Here is a 19,226-nt window from a genome sequence, read left to right as displayed (position 1 = left end):
TTATAAGCTCGAGGCCTGCTGGGGATACAACGAATTCCAAACCTGCCTAGCAATTTAGTGGGGCTCTATCTCAAAGTGGGCTGAAAATGTAGCTCAGTGTCTAGAATCCCCAGTGAGGGGCTGGGGGCGTGGCTCAGTAGCAGAGCCCCTGCCTAGAATCCCCAGTGAGGGGCTGGGGGCGTGGCTCAGTGGTAGAGCCCCTGCCTAGAATCCCCAGTGAGGGGCTGGGGGCGTGGCTCAGTAGCAGAGCCCCTGCCTAGAATCCCCAGTGAGGGGCTGGGGGCGTGGCTCCGAGGTAGAGCTTTTCATCCTGAGCGAGACACACACACACACACACAAATACACAAATTCACCATCTGATTATGTGTATAAGGTGATAGGAAACAAGTGAATTTTGGGGTCTGTGAAAAGGTTTCAGGAATGCTTTGATTCCTGGAATCTATTGTGGAAAGAGACCCGCATGCGTGTGCGGTCCCACACGTGCACTTGTACTATTCATACATAGCACATACATGCACCAAATGATATGAACTCAGAGATCTGCCTGCCTCCGCCTCCCAAGTGTTGGGTTAAAGCCATGTGCCACCACAGGCTGGCAAGGAGTTTGTTTTAACCAATCCCTAGCAGTCTCATGCATATGGAAGTGAAAGGCTGTAGAGAGGGTTCAGAGTGGCTGCAGCAAGCATGAAGTCCTGAAATCCAAACCTCACCCCCACATAAGCTGAGTGTGGCAGCGCACATCTGAGTTTTGATGGATGAGAGCTGTACAGTGTGTGGAGCACCTCTGCCGTGAGCGAGGGGCTTCCCTTTCTGTACCATAGATAGGGCCAGCAGGAGTTCCTGCAGTCACACAGTGGTGAGAGCCCTAGGGATGGATCCCGAGAGAAATAAAAATGATCCTGTTCATGCTCCTGCTATTTTGAGACATTTAAGAAACACTAAGTCTTTCTCAGGCTTCGGGACCTTGCTAGGGATGGATGCCTTCTCCTTGCCATCCCATGCAGACCGAGGCATCTCCTGTTACCAAACCCCTCTGAACATCACACAGACCAGTCTGGGCACAGCTTTTATAAATATTGATTTTATAGAAAGAACCAATTAAAAATTGGTCAGATGCCACACACTAGAAGCTTCCGGAACCACAATGAAGGAAAAAACAAAATGAAACCCCAAAACAAGAAAAAACCCTAAACAAAAGTATTTGGACCAAACTGTCTCAAAATCAAGGCCCCAGGTAACCAAAAGATTCTAAAGAAACTTGTGGCTGGGGGTGTGGTGGGTGCAGAGACCCTAATGCCTCAGAGAGAACCCCAAGTGGAAGAAGAATCAGGGGAATTCAGACCTGGCCTTGCCCTCTGGCCTGCTCGCCATCCAGGAGTGAGGCAAGGGCTTCACAGCTTTACTGAGGAGAGAGTCAGTGACAAGAGCTTAAAGGGGGTTCTCTTACACTTGAGGGGATTGCACCCCTCCTTTCCCTCTAAGGGAAAGGGAGACTCTGGTAGTTTGAGGTTCAGAAGAAAACATTTTCTTTTTTTTTATTTAATGAGGAAAACATCTAGAAATGGTGGGCTGCCTCAAAAAAGTGCCGACTAGAGTTGGGAGTTAAGGGCCTGGATGAGCCACCCTCAGAGCATGCAGCGCCTTGGGTAAACACAGCTCCAAAGACAGCTGGGGGAGGCACAGAACGGAGAGGGCCAGCTTGAGGAAAGCCTCAGGTGGTACCAAAGTAGCTGCCATCTGCTCCCTGCTGGTGGGTCTCTGGGGTGGAGACTCGGGGATGCAGTTGGGGACGGATGGAGGTGAAACTGAGATGCTGATTTAAAAAAAAAAAGCAAAAAACCACAACCCTCTCTGAGGGTCCATGGTCCTGGCTCTGAAGAATAGGAAACCAACGGAGGTCAAGCAAGGTATTTACCCCGTTGACCCCCAAACCTGGTCCCAGTTCTGGTGGGAGATCAATGCTGCATGGACTGGTAGGTGTCGGCTGGTGACTCAGTCCTGGTCCCCAGCTCCCAGCAAAGTGGGGAGGGGCTAGGTATCACAGGTGTCCCCTCAGCCCCAGGCTTCACCTCCCCTCTTCCCGGCCAGCACGGCCTCCACCTACTCCGTTACACGGCAGTACCCAGTTGTTGTCATGCAAGCCCAGGCGACAGCCTGGGGTCTCGCGGTCGGCTCTGCGGCAGCACATCCAGTAGGAACGTCCATAAGGCAGGTCGTGGTGGTAGGGTTTGGGGTGCCAGCGGCAGAGTGACACATCACCCTTCTCATATCTCTTGCGGCACTGCTTACAAGGGTCATCTCGGTAGAGGGGGTCCCGGCTCCAGCGAGAGTCCGTGGCTCGTACACCAAAGGCCTCAATGATACCCTTGAAGTGGTGGCAGGTGCACTTGAGGGCAGCCAGGGCCCGTGTGGGCAGGAAGCTGAATATCTTGACGAGCACATGCTCCGGCAGCAGCAGCATGTACTGCCTCGGCTCCAGGAGACGCTGGATTTTGAAGCGAATCTCCAGGAAGTCATGCGACACGTGCCGGTACAGGCGGCACAGGGAGGTGTCTGTTGTGCCCTCAGAATCCTCGGGGCCTGGCACCTTGCTTGCTGTATCAGCTGGGGGTGGCTCAGGAGGCCCTTCCGGCCCCCGGGACTGGAGGAAGAAGAGCTGTCCAGGAGGGGGTGGCTCCTCGGGGCTCACGGTCAGGCACACAGTCTCTTCCTTCACATTCTTGGTGCCATCTTTGCCAAAGAAGATGCAGGCATCCACTACTCCTGTCACCACCACGTCCACGTGGAATCCTGATGCACCACAGTCCCGGGCAGGGGGCGGAGGGGGTGCTGGTGGAGTGTCCTCAGGCCTGGCCGGGGCTGGTGTCTCACCCTCACTTGCTTCATCGGCCCTGGCCAGTAGGAACTCCACGTTGCTGGGAAGGGCATCCCTAGAGGGGCTGATCAGCTGGTACAAGTCGCAGGTGATTTTGTCTTTGGCTCGAGTCCCAGGCCCAGGACTACCAGGGTAGGGACAAGCAGGCCGACCTCCACCCCCATTGGCTAAGCTGCCATCTGGTGACTGGGGCTCCCGGACATTGGAGATACGGAAGGCTATTCGCACCTCTCCTGGCCCAGGGCCTGGCCGCTCCTCCTTGCGGAGACCCTTGGTAGGAGGGCTGTCCCGCTGGGCCTCAAAGTGGGCCACTGCCTCAGCAACTCGGCTGCAGTCACCACCACCAGACCGCCTTTCTGACCCTAGCCCCTTGGCTGGTCCCCCCTGCTCAGCTGACACAAAGACCACAGGAGCTGGGGTACTCGGGCGTGGGTAACTCTGCAGGGCCAGGGCAGCTCTCTGTTCAACCAGGGCCACCATTTCTGCTACAGAGAGCAGGTCTACATCATCCCCGGATGAAGTGGGGGCCACCTCAGTGGCAGGGGTCCCTTCTTGGCCCCCTTGGTCTGGAGGAGCCTTGGTGGGCTCAAGGCAGCGCCTCCTCCTCTTAGCTTTGGAGCTGTCACTGCCCCAGTGCCCTTTGACCTTCATAGAGCTAGCCCGGCTACCTCCACCACACTGGTGGGCCACAAAGAAAGCCACCTTCTCCTTTGTATTTCCAGGTTTGATAACATACCACGTGTCCAGCAGGACTCGACCCTCATCACCTGAAGCTGCTGTAGAGAGGAGTGGAGCATGCTGGGAGGTGGGGGCTTCTGCAGCCAAGGCAGGTGGTGTGCTCTCCAAGTGTGCAGGCCTGTGGTCTGGCTCAGTCCCGCTGCTTGTGTCAGGACAGACTGGTGGCTTGAGGGTTGCGGAAGGTGGACGCGGCTGGTTCTGGGAATACTTGCTGAAGGGCCGGGGGCACCAGAGTTGGAAGGGCAGGAGGCTGCCCCTGTCCATGCTGGGCACTGATGACAAACAGCAGCAGGTAGTCACTCAGTCTCAGGGCCAGGATGGTAGTGGGGAGCTCTCCAGGCCACCTGCAGACACAGAAGGCTGGAGCAGTGAGCTCATGGGCTTTCTTCCCAAGACCACCCGCGCTCAACTTCTGCATAGGGGACAGGTCAAATTAAGGCACTGAGAACTGTGCCCCAGCATGTGGGAGGAGAACGATCAGAAGGTCATCCTGGGCTACATAAGACCCATTCCTAACACATGCACATGCTCACACATGAGGACACACACACTTTCAAACTCTCTTTGGCTAGGGGTATGGCTCACTGGTAAGAGCCATGGCCTAGAATCCTCAGCCCTTCACTGGGGTTCTGTGGTAGAGCAAATGCACTTGCTTGGGCTGTGGCTCAGTGGTGGCCTACCTAGTAGCTCCTAAAACTCATCACATAGACCTGGCTGCCCTTCAGCCCAGAGCCCACCTGCTTCTGTCTCCTGAGCACCAGGATTAAAGGAGCACAGAACCACGCCTGGTCTGACCACAGGGAAAGCACCAGCCTGACCAAGCTCCTCCTCCTCACATTTGCCCTCCAGTAGCCAGGTCCCAGCCTACTCCGTAGTTACGGCTGCTAGAGCACACAGAGGGATGAAGTGATTAGCCAGGGAGGGAAAACATGAAGCCAGAACCAGACAGGCCCTTAAGAAATTCACTCTCAGGGTTGGGGATTTAGCTCAGTGGTAAAGTGCTTGCCTAGCAAGCACAAGGCCCTGGGTTCAGTCCTTAGCTCTGGGGGAAAAAAGAAAGACAAAAATAAGAAATTCACTCTTGGGCTAGAGAGATGGCTCAGTGGTTAAGAGCACCCGATTACTCTTCCAGGGGTCCTGAGTTCAATGCCCAGCAACCACACGGTGGCTCATGACCATCTGTAATGGGATCTGATGCCCTCTCAAGGCATGCAGGTGTACATGTAGCAGAGCACTCATACATTAAAACAAATAAAATAAAAAAGAGGAACTCACTCTACACTTGTTTTGGGTCACAGGGTTCTTAACTATGATGGCGATTGCTCTTTCTCTCCTTTTGAAGACAAGGCCTCAGGGTAGCTCAGGCTAGTCGTGAACTCACAGCATCTAATCCTCTTGCCTCATTCTGGGGTTACAAGTGTGAGACTCTATACTCAGCTCTTTTGAGATCCCTTATTCTTGGAAACAGAATCTCACTCTTTAGCCCCAGCTGCCTTGAAACTCACTAGGTAAGCCAGGCTCTCGTCAGGCTCCTAGCAATCAACTTGCCTCAGCCTCCCAGGTACATGGGCCTGCAGGCCTGAGCCGCAGCATCTGCTGAGGGCCCTTAACGATTGTTTGCCGTGACTTTGCGTGCATCATCTAATCTGGAAGCAGTTTGGTCAGTGAGTCTCAGGGCAATGCTTCTATTCCACTGTCTACTTACCAGTGAGTAGCAGAGCCCTAGTGTCCATCTTTGGCCCATCTCTTCCAGACATCAACATGAAAATAACCCTCCAACAGGGCATGGTACTGTAAGCCTGTAATCTCAGAACTGGAGAGGCTGAGGCAAAAAGATGCAGAGTACCAGATCAACCCGGGCTACATCATCAGAGCTTGTCCAAGAATAAACCAATAAACAAACAAAACAAACAAAAGAAAACAAAATGAAGAGAACAACCCTTCATACTTTTAGGCCCTGAGCGGGCCAATGGAACAGAGCTAAAGTAAAACTACATGCCAAGAATTAGGCACAGTCCACTGCCTGTCTTTGTAAATTAAGTTTTTTTTTTTTGTTCTTTTTTTCGGAGTTGGGGACCGAACCCAGGGCCTTGAGCTTCCTAGGCAAGCGCTCTACCACTGAGCTAAATCCCCAACCCCTGTAAATTAAGTTTTATGTAGACAAATTATGGCTGCTTTCATGCAAAAAGAGCAGAGCTGTAGCAACTGTATGGCTGTAAATAGTTAATTACCTAGTCAGTCATAGAAAAAGTTAGCTGATCTGTAGGATAGATTGCCTGCTCTAAATCCAGACAATTCTGATAGACTAGCACTTCATGGTCCTGCAGGTGCCATTCAAAACTCAGCCTCCAAACACCATTACTAGTGACAGATCCCCAGTCTTAAGAATCCTTGCCCAACTCTCCTACCCTCATTCTCAGTGTCTTACTGTCCCACCAAATAAATATCCAGACTTTTTCAAATTCTCCTTCAAAAAGCCAATCTCCTCCCCAATATCTGATCAAGCCTGGTGGCACATGCCTGCAATCCCAGCACTTGGGAGGTGAGACAGGATGGTAAGGAGTTTCAGACCCTGTCTAAAAAGGGGAAAAAAAAATCGAAGTGGTGCACACTTTTAATCCCAGCATGTGGGAGGTAGAAGCTGGTGGACCTCTGTGAGCTCAAGGCCAGCCTGTTCTATATATCTAGTCCTAGGCCAACTAGTGCTACTGAAAGACCTTGTCTCATACATGAGTAAAGAAAGAATGAAGGGTTAAAGAGATGGCTCAGCAGTTAAAAGCACTTGCTGCTCTTACAGAGGACCCAAGTCTGCTTCCCTGCACCCACAGAGGGGCTCTCTGTAACTCCAGTTCCAGAGGGTCTGGTCTCCAGTGGCACCAGGTACATATGTGATACACAGATACACATGCAGACAAAACAACTATATACATTAAAACTTTAAAAATAAACCAGTATGTTGTCCAGCACAGAAAAGTCCAACCATGAATAACTTTTCATATATCTGAATACACTGCAATACCCAAATTACACAAGTGACTCAGTGGGTCTCCTAACATCCTCAGATCATTCCAGACACTGGTCCTGACTCTACCCCTTCATTCCCCGAAAGCTCAGGAACCTTGAAAGAACCCAGACATAACAACACCTTATTTAAAATGAATCCCAAACCAAATAAATGTCCTAATGGAACCACGAGAGGTACAATAGCAGACATGTGTCCCAAATGCTGCAGCTGTTTGCAGATGGGGCACAGAAAAGAAAGTGTCCTCCTGTCCTTGGTGACAAAGGTAGAAGTACTCAGGCCCAAGCATCCTGGTCCCGAAATACTCTCATCTTGTGCCCAACATACACACCCAGCCACAAAGGACACTTCTAAAACGCAACTAGGCCTTCTACATTACAAAATAACCTGAACCCAAGATGTTTCTTAAGCCCTGGGGAACCCTAAAGTATCCCCTCCACCCCCACAACTTCCCCAAGAGCTCAAATATCGCTTAGAAGCAACCGATTCCCCCAAATCCTGGACCCGCCTCCTTTAAAACCCCTCTGGTGACCACCCCCCCGCCGCCAAAAACCCAGACACGCCCCCCAGGCGCCCTCACCCGCAGCGCCTCCTCCAGGCGGCAGGGAGAATGGCGACCCACAAGCATGCGCACTCTAGCCTTGTGGGCCCGCCCCCTTGCGCGGGCTGGCGCGCTGAGCGCTCTGGCACGCCCCTTTGTTGACAGACGCGCGCGTGACGGCCCGAGCCAATGAGCAGCCGGGGTTCGGAGCCGTGCCCAAATAAGGAAGGCCCTGGCAAAGGGGCCAGGACAAGCGAGACAGGACGAGTAGGCGAATAGGCGGGAGGTGATGGGAGGAGGTGGGCGGGATGGAAACAGTCAGATGCAAGGGAGTAGGGACAAATTCCTATGCCCAACACTGCGGAACAGGAAACCCTGTCCCCGGTCTGGACACAAGTAGACGCACTCGAGGGAAGGAGTATTACTCGATAGTCCCTTGAAACCAAGGCCTTGATTGACACTAAAGATTTAAAGGGCCACTGCTCCAGGCAATTGAGGACTGGGGCAAAAAGTGTGGGAGAGGTCTGAGACCCTAGCTTTGTTTACCAGTTGTGGTGGGGATAGAGAAGTTTCTCCGTGAGACACCCGGAGCCTTAGTCACCTTGTCTTTAAAACAAATAAATAGGTGACCAGGAGTGATATCTCACGCCTGTAATTCCAGAAGTCTGGGAGGTTGAAGCAGGAAGAGTTTTAAGCCAATCTGGATTATATATTGTGACTTGTAAAATAAAAAAATATAAAAATGGAATAAGCAAAACAACAACAACGACCCCACCCTCCACCCCCACCCCCCAAAGGCAAACAAGGGGCTAGAGGGATGGCCCAGCGGTTAAGAGCATTGGCTGCTCTTGCAGAAGACTCAGGTTCAGTTCCAGCACCTATATGGCCGATCACAACTGACTGTAAATCCAGTTCCAGAGGATTCACCCCTTCTTTTGACCACTGTGGGCACTGCAACCATGGGGTACACAGACATTAGTGCGGGCAAAATCTATTTAATATATTGAATATTTAAAAAGGTGGGAGTTAGGAAACAGAGGTAGGAGAATCAGGAGTTCAAGACCAGCCTAGACTATATTAGATTTCATTTGAAAAGCCAAATTCAAAACTAAAGAACAAGTTTTAACCCTGTACTGGTCTCTTACCCTGTACAAGGGTCCCCTTGGCCTTGAAGGCTAAGATAGCTGGCCTGTCCAGTCTTACACTCTCTATAGGAAAACAATAGGAAGTCAGTCACTCAATAATGACTTTTAATTTACCCTAAAGTCACAGACACCTTGCATTGTTTCTGGCCTATGCCAGGCTGATTCAAGAGAAACTCAAAGGTGGCTTTCAGTGCAGTGCTGGACGCTGGAGAGCTGGGTTATCAGGTAACAGTGTGAATGGCTTTTCCACAGGAGCCAAGAATTTCGCAAATCTACAGTTTTAAAGATTTGTTTTTATTACTTTTAAAGTGTGTGTATGTGTCTCTCTGTGTGAGTATAGGTATGCACATGTGAATGTAGGTGCCCATACTCCAGACGAGGGCTTTGGAGTTACAGGCCTCTGTGAAGCACCTGATGTGGCCCTGGGAAACCAGCTCAGGTCCTCTGAGAGAGCAGCAAATGCTCTTCATTGCAAAGCCATTTCTCCAAACCTATAATCCACAGTTTTCATGAGAATTATTAACTCGGTGATCCCAGATTGCTCGAGAGTGAGGATGATGGTAGCAGGGCCACACACTCTACACCCTCATTAAGTGCCCCAATAATTAGAGAACACACATTCCCATACCCTGTATATAGTGTCTGGAAAGACTTTGACATGCACTGAGGTCCTCCTGTGGCCACTCCTGAGTGCATAGATGACACTGGGTTCACCAGACATCCACTCACAGGCAGCATAAACATGTTAATCACAATAGCAGTTAGCAGTAAAGCACTCCAAATGAACTTATCTAGGGCTGGAGAGATGGCTCAGCGGTTAAGAGCACTGACTGCTCTTCCAGAGGTCCTGAGTTCAATTCCCAGCAACCACATGGTGGCTCACAACCATCTGTAATGGGATCTGATGCCCTCTTCTGGTGTGTCTGAAGACAGCTACAGTGTATTCATATACATAAAATAAATAAATCTTTAAAAAAATTAATTCCCACACCTCTCTCTAGGGTCTCAGTGTGCACCCCAGCCTGGCCTCACTTGATTCTGCCTGGCAGCCCTGGGAGCCCAAGTATGTTCCTCAACTAATGTGCCTCGCTTTGAGGTCTCCATTTTCGGTCTAAGCACGGCATATGAATGAGCTTGCACGGGAGTGTAGAAGTGCCTGTGGATGCACACGAGTGTGTAGTGACCAGAGGGTAACACCAAGTGTCTCGTCAATCTCTCAGCATGTATGTCGTTGTTTCTTTTGAGACAGGGTCTCGGTTGGGGATTTAGCTCAGTGGTAGAGCACTTGCCTAGGAAGCCCAAGGCCCTGGTTTCAGTCCCCAGCTCCGGGGGGGGGGGGGGGGGGGGGAGAAACAGGGTCTCAGTGATGTAGCCCTAGAGCTCATTATGTAAACCATATGGTGGGATTAAAGTCGAGTGTACCACCATGACAGACCCAACAGACTGGCATGGTTTTTGAGACAGGATCTCTCAATGCCAACACCTCCTACCTCCCTACCCCCAGTAGTGGCTTGACCAATGAGCAGCAGGAATTCCAGTGTCTCCACCCACTGTCCTCTAGGTTCTGGTGCACAGCTACGCCTGGCTTCTTGGGTGTGTACACAGGTCGTCAGGCTTGCAGAGCACTTTACCAACTAAACCAGCACCTCTCAACCTGTGGGTCATGACCCCTCGGGGTCTCCTAACAGAAATCTCCTGCCCATCAGATATTTATATTGCAATTCATAATGGTAACAAAATTATAGTTATGAAGTAACAACAAAATAACTTTATGGTTGGGGGGGTCACCAACATGAGGTCACATGGTCACAACATGAGGAACTGTATTAAAGGGCTACAGTGTTAGGACACACTGGACGAAGCCATCTTCCTATAATGTTTTATTTTTTTAATGGCTCTCAGATCTTCTATTGTGACGTCTGTGTGTCTGTGTGTCTGTGGGTATGTGGGTATGTGCACAGGTCAGGGTGCCAGAGGTCAGGAAAGGGAATCAGGTCCCCTAGAGCAGTCACAGAGGCTGTGAGTCACCTGACATGGGGGATGGGAGCCAAAGTCAGGCCCTTTGCAAGCGCTCTTAATGTTTGGACCACCTCTCCAGCGGGTCCCGGTCATGTCAAAGACCAGGAAGGAAGCTCAGGCAGGGAAGGGCTAGGAGAGCTAGGCAGCATCTCTGCTTCTGACTGAGCTCTGAGGCACTGCTGTCCAGATTACCCTTGCCATCATAGTCCAGGCCATCATAGTCACTGTTGGCTGCCTAAAACTGTCCCTCACCTACCTTCAGGACTTACCCTTTATCTCCTTCAGGCTTGGCTCAGAAACTGCCTCTAGGAGGCCTGTGATCCAAGCCCATAGCTTCTATCCAACAGAACACAAACTCGCAACCCTCATTGGTTTTTCTCCTTAGCATGTATCACTCTACCCACTGTACTAACTACTTAGTGTGCCACCTGCCTCTCCTTATCCACATGAAAGCTTACAGGCTGACGTTTCCCTGCATCTCACTATGTAGCACGAGCTTTTCCTGCCTTGGCCTCCTCAGGACTGCGAATGACAGATGTGCACTACCATGGCTAGCTTGGCTGGCATGCATGTTCTCATGCTTGCCTTCTTGAAACACAGTACCCATGTGCCAGCCCCTGGGAACAAGCACAGGCTCTAGGTCCCTACCTCAGGGTGGTTGAATCCAAATGTGTGTTTCTTTTTTCTTTTTTTTTCTTTTTTCTTTTTTTCGGAGTTGGGGACCGAACCCAGGGCATTGCGCTCGCTAGGCAAGCGCTCTACCGCTGAGCTAAATCCCCAACCCCTAAACGTGTGTTTCTTTAAACAGCCCAGGTCACCATGTCCACTGAAAGCTCGAGAAGCAACACCCCAGCATGTGGGAGGTGTGTAATACACAGCTGTCTGAACGAGTGAATGAGTGGATGGCCTGACTGCTGGCCAACTTTTGCACATCTACTCTTGAAGATGTCTGCATAGATGGTCTCTGCAGTCTGCTGCCCTGGAAAAATCCCAACTCCTCCTTCCGGGGCTATCCTGCTACCTTCCCGGGCTATCCTGATCTCTTCCTCACCTCTTTTCTTCTTCTAACACCTGTCCTCTATTCACTGCTCAATATGAGAGGCTCTCTCCCCACAGCCTATGCATTTGCTTCAAAAGGGTAGGGATGTCTCCTTGTAGCTACCCTGGATTCTTTTTTTTTTTTTTTTTTCTTTTTCTTTTTTCAGAGCTGGGGACCAAACCCAGGGCCTTGCACTTGCTAGGCAAGCAGTCTACCACTGAGCTAAATCCCCAACCCCGCTACCCTGGATTCTTGAGTGGCTCACTGATACCTCAGGGGTCCACAAGTCCTTGCTCATCCACGCGTCCCCATTCAACCTGGACATCAGATTTCCTTGCTCTCTGAAGTTCAGCTACTCCAGCATCCTCAATCTTGCTCTACAATGTTGAGAACTGAGGTACGGAGGGGAAAGAAGCTTGTCTGATGGCCCCTAAGGTGTGAGAACCGAGACACAGAGAAGCAACCTTGCCTGGTTTCTGTCTGCTTCCAGGATCTCGAGATGCCCTAAGGTTTAGATGGTTCTTCCCTGAGGATTATTGGTCAGAAACAATTTCAAAGCAAGCCTGATGGCCACATCTGTAATTCCAGCTCTTTGGGAGGCTGAGGGAGGAAGAACGCAAGTTCAAAGCCAGCCTGGGCAACTTTCAGGGAGACCAGCCTCTTAAAAGGAGTGTGAGGGCATGGCTTAGCAGGACAGCGTGTGCCTAGAACCCACCAATGAGGACCTCCAGGTGCTGCTCAGTGTTTGAATGCTTGCCTAGCAAGCGGAGGGCCCTGAATTCCCTCCCTAGTACAGAAACAAACAGGGGGCTGGAGAGATGGCTCAGTAGTTAAGAACACTGGCTGCTCTTGAAGGAGTCAGGCTCAGTTTCCAGTCCCCCATGGCAGTTCACAACCGTCCGTAACTCCAGTTCCAGACGATCTAATGTCCTCATCTGGCCTCTGAGGGCACTGCCCACATAGAGTGCACAGACATACAATGCAGGCAAAATATCCATACACATAAAAATTACATGTATTTGAAAGAAATAAAAAATGAGGGTGTTCAACTTTCTAGTCACAGCACTTAGGAGGCAGAGGCAGGCAGATTTCTGTGAGTTCAAGGCCAGCCTGGGCTACAAAATGAGCACTAGGATAGCCAGGGCTATCTTATACCGAGTAATCCTGTCTTGAAAAAGCCAAACCAAACAAACAAGAAAATCACAAACTAGCTGTGGTGCTGTATCCTTTAATCCTAGCCCTTTGGGTCAGATGGAGGTAGGCGGATTTGAGTTCAGGACCAGCCTGGTCTACATAGTGAATCCAGGCCAGCCAGGGGTACCCAGTGAGACCAACACGGTGATAGGTGCAGTTCCTGGCATTGCGGACGTCCAGGGAATGGAGACAGAAATCCTTGTCCTCAGGGGGCTGACATACTAATTGAATGGAAAATAAACACACGGGCAGTTTCCAGGCAGAAATAAACAAATACACCATGAGGGCTGGCTGGGCTGTATGGAAGGTGAGGACACAGAGGCCAGGTCTGTTTCCGCATGTAGGAAGGTGCCAGAGGCAAACCCTTCAGAAAGGCTGTGCTTTGAGGCATAAGCTACCTTTGCTCCCACAGCTAGTAATACGCTGTCGTAAATGGAATGTGACAACTTTAGGGGCAGACGTGAAACTTCATGCCTGCAAACTCAGCACTCAGGAGGCAGAGGCAAGAAGGTCCTGGCCAATCGGGACTACAGAGTGGAACTCTGTTGCAAAAACTGGGGAAGGGTCAGGGCTGGAGCTGGCTTAGGGGTTAAGAGCACTGGCAGCTCTTGCAGAGGATCTGGGTTCAATTCGCAGCACCCACATGGTGTTCACAATTGTCTGTTCCAGGGGTTGGGCACCCTTATCTGGCCTACTGCATGCACATGGTATAGACATACATACATATATACATACATACACACATACATATAACACAGGTATCATTAATCTGCATAAAAAGTGCTAGCCAGGCAAGCATGAGGACTTGGGCTTCATCCTACCACCATGTAAAAAACAGGACATGGTGGTATATACTTGTTATAAGACTTACTCATTTATTTTATATATGAGTACACTGCAGCTGTCTTCAGACACACTAGAAGAGGGCATCAGATCTCATTACAGACGGTTGTGAGCCACCATGTGGTTGCTGGGAATTGAACTCAGGACCTCTGGAAGAGCAGTCAGTGCTCTTAACCACTGAGCCATCTCTCCAACCCAGTGGTATACACTTATAATCCCACCACTGAGACAGAAATAGGAATATCCCTGGAGCTTGCAGGTACAAGCGCGCGCACACACGCACGCGCGCGCGCGCACACACACACACACGTGCTATATAATCAAGCTCTGCCAAGCACAGACTGAAATCCAATTTAAGATTTTTGCTTTTTTGTTTGTTTGTTTTAAATTAAATCCAAAAGAGCACAGTACTTGGAACCTGTGAGCCCAGAAATTGGGAAGTGGAGGCAGGAGAGTCAAGGTCATCCTTGGCTACACTCTAAGTTCAACACCAGCCTGTGCTGTGTGTACTAGACTCCTCCTCTTAGACGAGGAAAGAAAAACAACAGCCCCCTGTGGTGGCACAGACTTATAATTCCAGCATCGATGGTTGGGACAAAGTGACCAAAAGTTCGGGCCAGCCTAAGCTACACAGTGAAAGAAACACATGGTGGCTCCTGCCTTTTGATCCCAACACTCAGTCGGTGGAGGTAGGCAGATCTCCTTGAGTCCTGGGCCAGCCTGGCGTACTTAACACATTGCACTTCTGAGCATTGAGGCTATACAGTTGGGACGTGTAACACAAAACACAGATACAAAGACACAGAGGGGTGTGTGTGCAAAATGATGTGGAAATCTGATTAGTTTTTTTTTTCCTAAGACAAACAAATGGAGGGCATGGTGGGGAAAGTGTCAGCTTGCCCAGCTGTGACACACGGGGACGGGGACACATGAGAGAGATTCCACTTTACCTCAAACCAACAGGTGCTTGGTAATTTAAGGAAGAGTGGACAGACAATGTTAAACGTTCTCAGGGGGTGAGGTGGGAGGACATGGGACACAACCCTGAGGGCCACCACAATGTGACACGGGCAATGTGGGCACGAGGGGAACCTGAAAACTGAGCACAAAGCTGCTTGTGATGAGAACAATACTCTGGCATCTTGAAAACAGGGAGCCCAGAGGGCAGAGGCTAGTCTGCCTGCAGTCCAGGCCCTGGCACCTAGCGGAGGCTCTGGCCACTTACGAAGTGAATCTCGGCCAGCAAGGTGACTTGTGAGTACAGAGGCTTGCTGCCAACCAACCTGAATCCACAGGGAGGGAGGAGAAAACCGGCTACTGCTGACTCCACAGGCAGCCCATACTACATGCTACGCAAGAAATACATGAAGGTTTTTCTAAGTGAACCCCCATTTTTCAGATGGTGACTTTCCTTCATGAAAACACAAAGCCCAGGCTAGCCTCCAACTCCAGATCCTTCTATCTCCACCTCCATTGTGCTATGATAACAGGCTTGTGCTGCCACAAACAGCTTTAGTGTTTTCTTTTTTTTTTTTTTTTTTGGTTCTTTTTTTTCGGAGCTGGGGACCGAACCCAGGGCCTTGCGCTTCCTAGGCAAGCACTCTACCACTGAGCTAAATCCCCAACCCCTAGTGTTTTCTTGAAAGGATGAAAACCTCAGAAGGCGGTCATACTGAGAACATTTTAAGTACATGGCCTTGATTGATATCAATTCCTTAGGAGGACATCATGGGCTAATAAGTATGACCCCATCTTACATATATTAAAAAAAAAAAAAAAAAAAAAAAGGTAGAGCACGCCTTCAATTCCCACACTTGGAAGGCAGAGGCGGGTGGATCTCTGAGAGTTCAAGACCAGCCTGGTCCACATAGAGTTCCAGGACAGACTGTATGTATATATTATTAAGTCCAATTGTTTCAAAGCGAATTACAAAGTTGCTAAACTTCTTAGAGAAGAAGACCCCTGACTGCCCTGACCAAAAGGTCAGAGGGTACACTTATACACACATACCACAACAACATCAAGAAAACCAAAAATCGAAATAAGCAAACCAAACAAAACCCCAGCTCACTTGTCGGCAGTATTCCTAACCCACTGGAAGACTTGGGCATTGGGCCAGACAGGGACAAGTGAATTATTAATATTTGGCTGGAGACAGATTAAGTTTCTGAGCACCTTTCTAGGAGTTTTGCTTAGACTTGAGAACAGGGGGACAGGAAAGGCAGAACTAGAAAAGTCAGGAAGAAGCGGTGGTTAACTTAATAGTGAGGGGACAGCATATCCAATGCTCCCTCACTGGCTCCTCTCCTACCTTCTTTATCTGGTGCCTCAGAAACAAAGACATGCCCCAGTGATGTCGTTTAGCTGGTAGATGGCTTGCGTAGCATGCACGACTCCTTGGGTTTGATCCTCAGCACAGCATAAACCAGGTCTAGGAGTGCACACCTAGAAACCCAGAAATGAGGATATGGAGGCAGGAGGATCGGAAGTTCAAGGCCACCCTCCACTACACAGAGAGTTTGAAGCCAGGCTTCAAAGTGCACGAGCCCCTGTCTCAAAAGAACAACAACAAAAGAACAACAACAAATGATATCTGTCACCCACGGCGACAATCTCAGCATGCTGGAGGCCTGGAGGCTGAGGCAGGAAGACCAGGAGTTAAGAGGCCAGTTGTGCACTTACTCTGAGCACTTCCCAAATATCATCTCTCTAAACCTTCTGGCCTACCAAGGTTATGGAGTTCACATAATAGCTGGACAGAGTCCCAAGACTTGCCCGGGATCATGCAAAAGAATTAAACCCTATCTGATAGCTGCTCTGGCCAGGGTCTCCACCAAAACAGATTCTGAGCTGGACTGCCATTGTAGATTTACCATTTAATACTGGCCGACATGGAGAAAGCTGCTTAAACTCTCCATGCCTCTACTTGCTTTCTATAAAATGGAGATCTACACTTAAGACACCACCTGAATCCCTTGAGTTAATACAAATACAGCTGAAGCCAAACCCGGGCAATTCTTAGAAGCAGATGATATCAGTAAAGGGGTGGGGCTGAGGGTGTCCCCTTTATAAACTGTGATGTACACAGACTATTGTCAGGTTTTGAGAAAGTGTCTGGGGGACGGACTGAAGAATAGGAAATCTTTTAGCAACTCTAACCCGGTCAACATTCCTGGGACAGGTGCTTACCACCAACAGCTTTGACTCTGGGACTTAACTTTCCTATCAAAAGTATCAATTTTTACGGAGCCTCCCTTTAGCTATCTTCAGAATGGCCTACTTGTTCTCATCATTCAGATAAGGGCACAGAGGGTTACAGAGAGACTTGTACAGGTCACAAAGGAAGGTCAGAATAAGGAATCTGAAAGTTGGACTGCCCACTACTCATCTAGATATGACCGGGGCTAGAAGGGTGCTAAAGGTTGTCTCTACGGACCCCATCTGGTCAGATCAACCCAGAGTTCTGTGGCTGTCCAGTTTATCCGTAGTTTCTGGTTAGATTAAGGCACGATATCAACAGACACGCTCCTAACTCACGCAACCTACAACACCTCCTGGTCCTAGAAGCTAACCTAGACTATCGATGACTTCTGCAGCCCATCTCTGCAACTTGCCTTGCCGCCCGACCTCGCAATCCCGCAACCCAACCCAATGCAGCCGCGGTTAGCCTCTCCCTTCACTCATCTATCCCCGACTTCCCTGCCTTTCCATATAACCAGGCTAACTAACCTCTCTCAAAATTACCCACTTGGGGTCTCTCGTCTATTCAGCCAGGACTCCAACTCCGAACCTCACTTCCCCAGCTCCCAATCCCCTTGAGAGCCAATTCCAAAGCTCGACTCTCTCCACATCCAAGACCCCTCCCTAGCCCCCATTCTTCTACTTCCTCGGGCTCCCGTTCCTCTCAATCCCCACCACGGTGATCTCCCCACGCCCAGCCCTTTCTTAGCCTCAGTTTGTTTCCCCTCGAAACTAAGTCTTGAACCCCCGGCTCATACTCTCAAGCACCCGCAGGACCCAGCTTGGGGCTCTCACCATCTCCCCGCGCTGCAGCTCTCTCGACTACGCGGGTTTCCCCCACTCGCTCCTCTCCAACCTCCCCTTCCGGGTTCTGGCCCCGAAGCCCGCTGGGAATTGGAGTAGAGGCGGCCATGGACTACACCTCCCAACATGCAACATGGTAACTTGGAGGTGGAGTGGGAAACAAACTAGGCGGGCCGAGAAACAGAACGACTCTAATTCCCAGGAGGCAAAGGGCACACTGATATGCGCAGGCGCAAAAATTTTCCCGCGAGGTTCTCTGGGAAATAGAGTCCAGCGGCCTCCATTTTGGCCCGAGGCCCTTGAAAAGGGAAAGGAGGTTACTTCAAAGGGAGGTTAAGGAAGCATGGAGAGTTCAGGAAGAACAAATTTATGGATTTATTTATATTTTTGGCAAAGAATTGATAATGTATGCGTTTTCCCAAACTTTCCCTTCCATTTCTCACCTCCATCTCACGCCCCACTCTTGCCTACCATCACCTCCAAGGAAAATCAGATATTGAAGTGAGGAAAGCCCAGGCGCTATGTCCATATCACAGGTAGAACAGAGGCTCCAGAAGGGCGGGAATCTTTGTGTACCTTAGTTAGGCACCTAGAACAGTATTGACTGAAAAGTTGATGCTTTTTGACCACTTTGGACAACCCTAGTAAGAATTAACCCAATTTCTAAAAGTTAAGGTGAGAGAGAATAATAGATCAAACCTATTACTGGAAAGTACTTTGAGCTGGGGCAGTAAACACCAGATGCTTGTCATAGCTAGGTGACTAGAAAATCTCTCAAGATTTTCCCTCCACAAAATTCCCATATTTTGGGAAGGAGCAGTGCAGCGAGTGGCCCTTGCGCATGCGCACCCGGGGCAGGGCACCGACGGCAGCTCTGACACGTGCTCCTGTTCCCGCGCTCGCAGTGCTGGCCAATCAGCTCTTGTTCCACTACCCGCCCTTTCCTCAGGCCACTCCCCCTGGCTTGCCCTGCTCTTGACCCTAGTCCTCCTGCAAGAGCGAGGTGTCAGCACTCCCTCTGCTGGCTCTCCGGTGTCCTTCAGGGCACATCTGCTTAAAGATCACTGTGTCAAACACAGTGAGAATGAGCTTCCATTTGTTTCTTTGTGTGGCTGTGGAGGTTAGAGGACGATTTTCAGGAGCTGATTCCCTCCTTCCACCGCAAGAGTCCGGGAGATAGAACTCAGGTCGGGAGGATTGGCAGCAGGAGTCTTTACTCACTGAGCTATCTCATAAGCCCATGAAAGCTTTCTAAAATGTTCAGTTTGAGTCTGCCGTGGTGGTGCACACTTCTAACCTCCCCATTCCAGATGCAGAGGTTGGTGTATCTCTGAGTTTGAGGCTAGCCTGGTCTACTTATATATATACTGAGTTCAAGGCTCTGAAACGCTATGTCAAAAAAAAAAAAAACAAAATAAAGATAAAGCTGGGAAGGCTACTCAGAGGTTAAGAGCACATACCGCTCTTGGAGAGAACTTGCATTCGCTCCCAGCACCTGCGTATAACTCCAATTCTAGGGAATCTGATGCCTCTGGGGTCTGGGGACACCTGTGCTAATATGCATATATTTCTCCCCACAGGCAAACATGTATACATAGTTAAAAATAAAATGATTTTAAAAATAAACAAACTGTGTAGTTTGTAACCTGAGTTACAAGGTAATGCCCTCCTTGTGTTCCAGACAGACGAGACAAAAGGGTTACAAGTACTAGGCAAGCCTGGTCTACGTAGCAAGACTAGACCCACACACAGACACTAAAAGGGTT

At 49.9% G+C, this 19,226-nt stretch overlaps 1 protein-coding gene across 6 annotated transcripts; it reads right to left on the bottom strand.

Annotated features, from left to right (window-relative positions):
* Positions 1-1,065: 1,065 nt before the first annotated feature.
* On the bottom strand, positions 1,066-17,652 carry Fbxo46 (F-box protein 46). 6 transcript variants are annotated; one of them, XM_039103955.2, is made up of 4 exons: positions 17,452-17,599; positions 15,728-15,861; positions 5,319-5,435; positions 1,066-3,957 (listed from the first exon to the last, which is right to left on the bottom strand). In XM_039103955.2, exon 4 carries the CDS (start codon positions 3,875-3,877, stop codon positions 2,066-2,068), a length of 1,812 nt encoding a protein of 603 aa, XP_038959883.1. In that variant the 5' UTR covers positions 3,878-3,957; positions 5,319-5,435; positions 15,728-15,861; positions 17,452-17,599; the 3' UTR covers positions 1,066-2,065. The 6 variants fall into 6 exon arrangements, with proteins under 6 accessions (XP_038959883.1, XP_006228461.1, XP_038959892.1 ...); XM_006228399.5 differs by lacking the exon at positions 5,319-5,435 and having other exon boundaries at positions 17,452-17,652; XM_039103964.2 differs by lacking the exon at positions 15,728-15,861 and having other exon boundaries at positions 17,452-17,593.
* Between the last annotated feature and the right edge of the window lie 1,574 nt (positions 17,653-19,226).

This window comes from Rattus norvegicus, chromosome 1 (genome assembly GCF_036323735.1).
Source record: "Rattus norvegicus strain BN/NHsdMcwi chromosome 1, GRCr8, whole genome shotgun sequence".
Taxonomy (NCBI): Eukaryota; Metazoa; Chordata; class Mammalia; order Rodentia; family Muridae; genus Rattus; species Rattus norvegicus.
This window is presented reverse-complemented; position numbering and strand designations above follow the sequence as displayed.

What these genes read in the sequence shown, in the direction of transcription:
- Fbxo46 (XM_006228399.5), bottom strand. Translation starts at nt 3,877, where the DNA reads ATGGACAGGGGCAGCCTCCTGCCCTTCCAACTCTGGTGCCCCCGGCCC.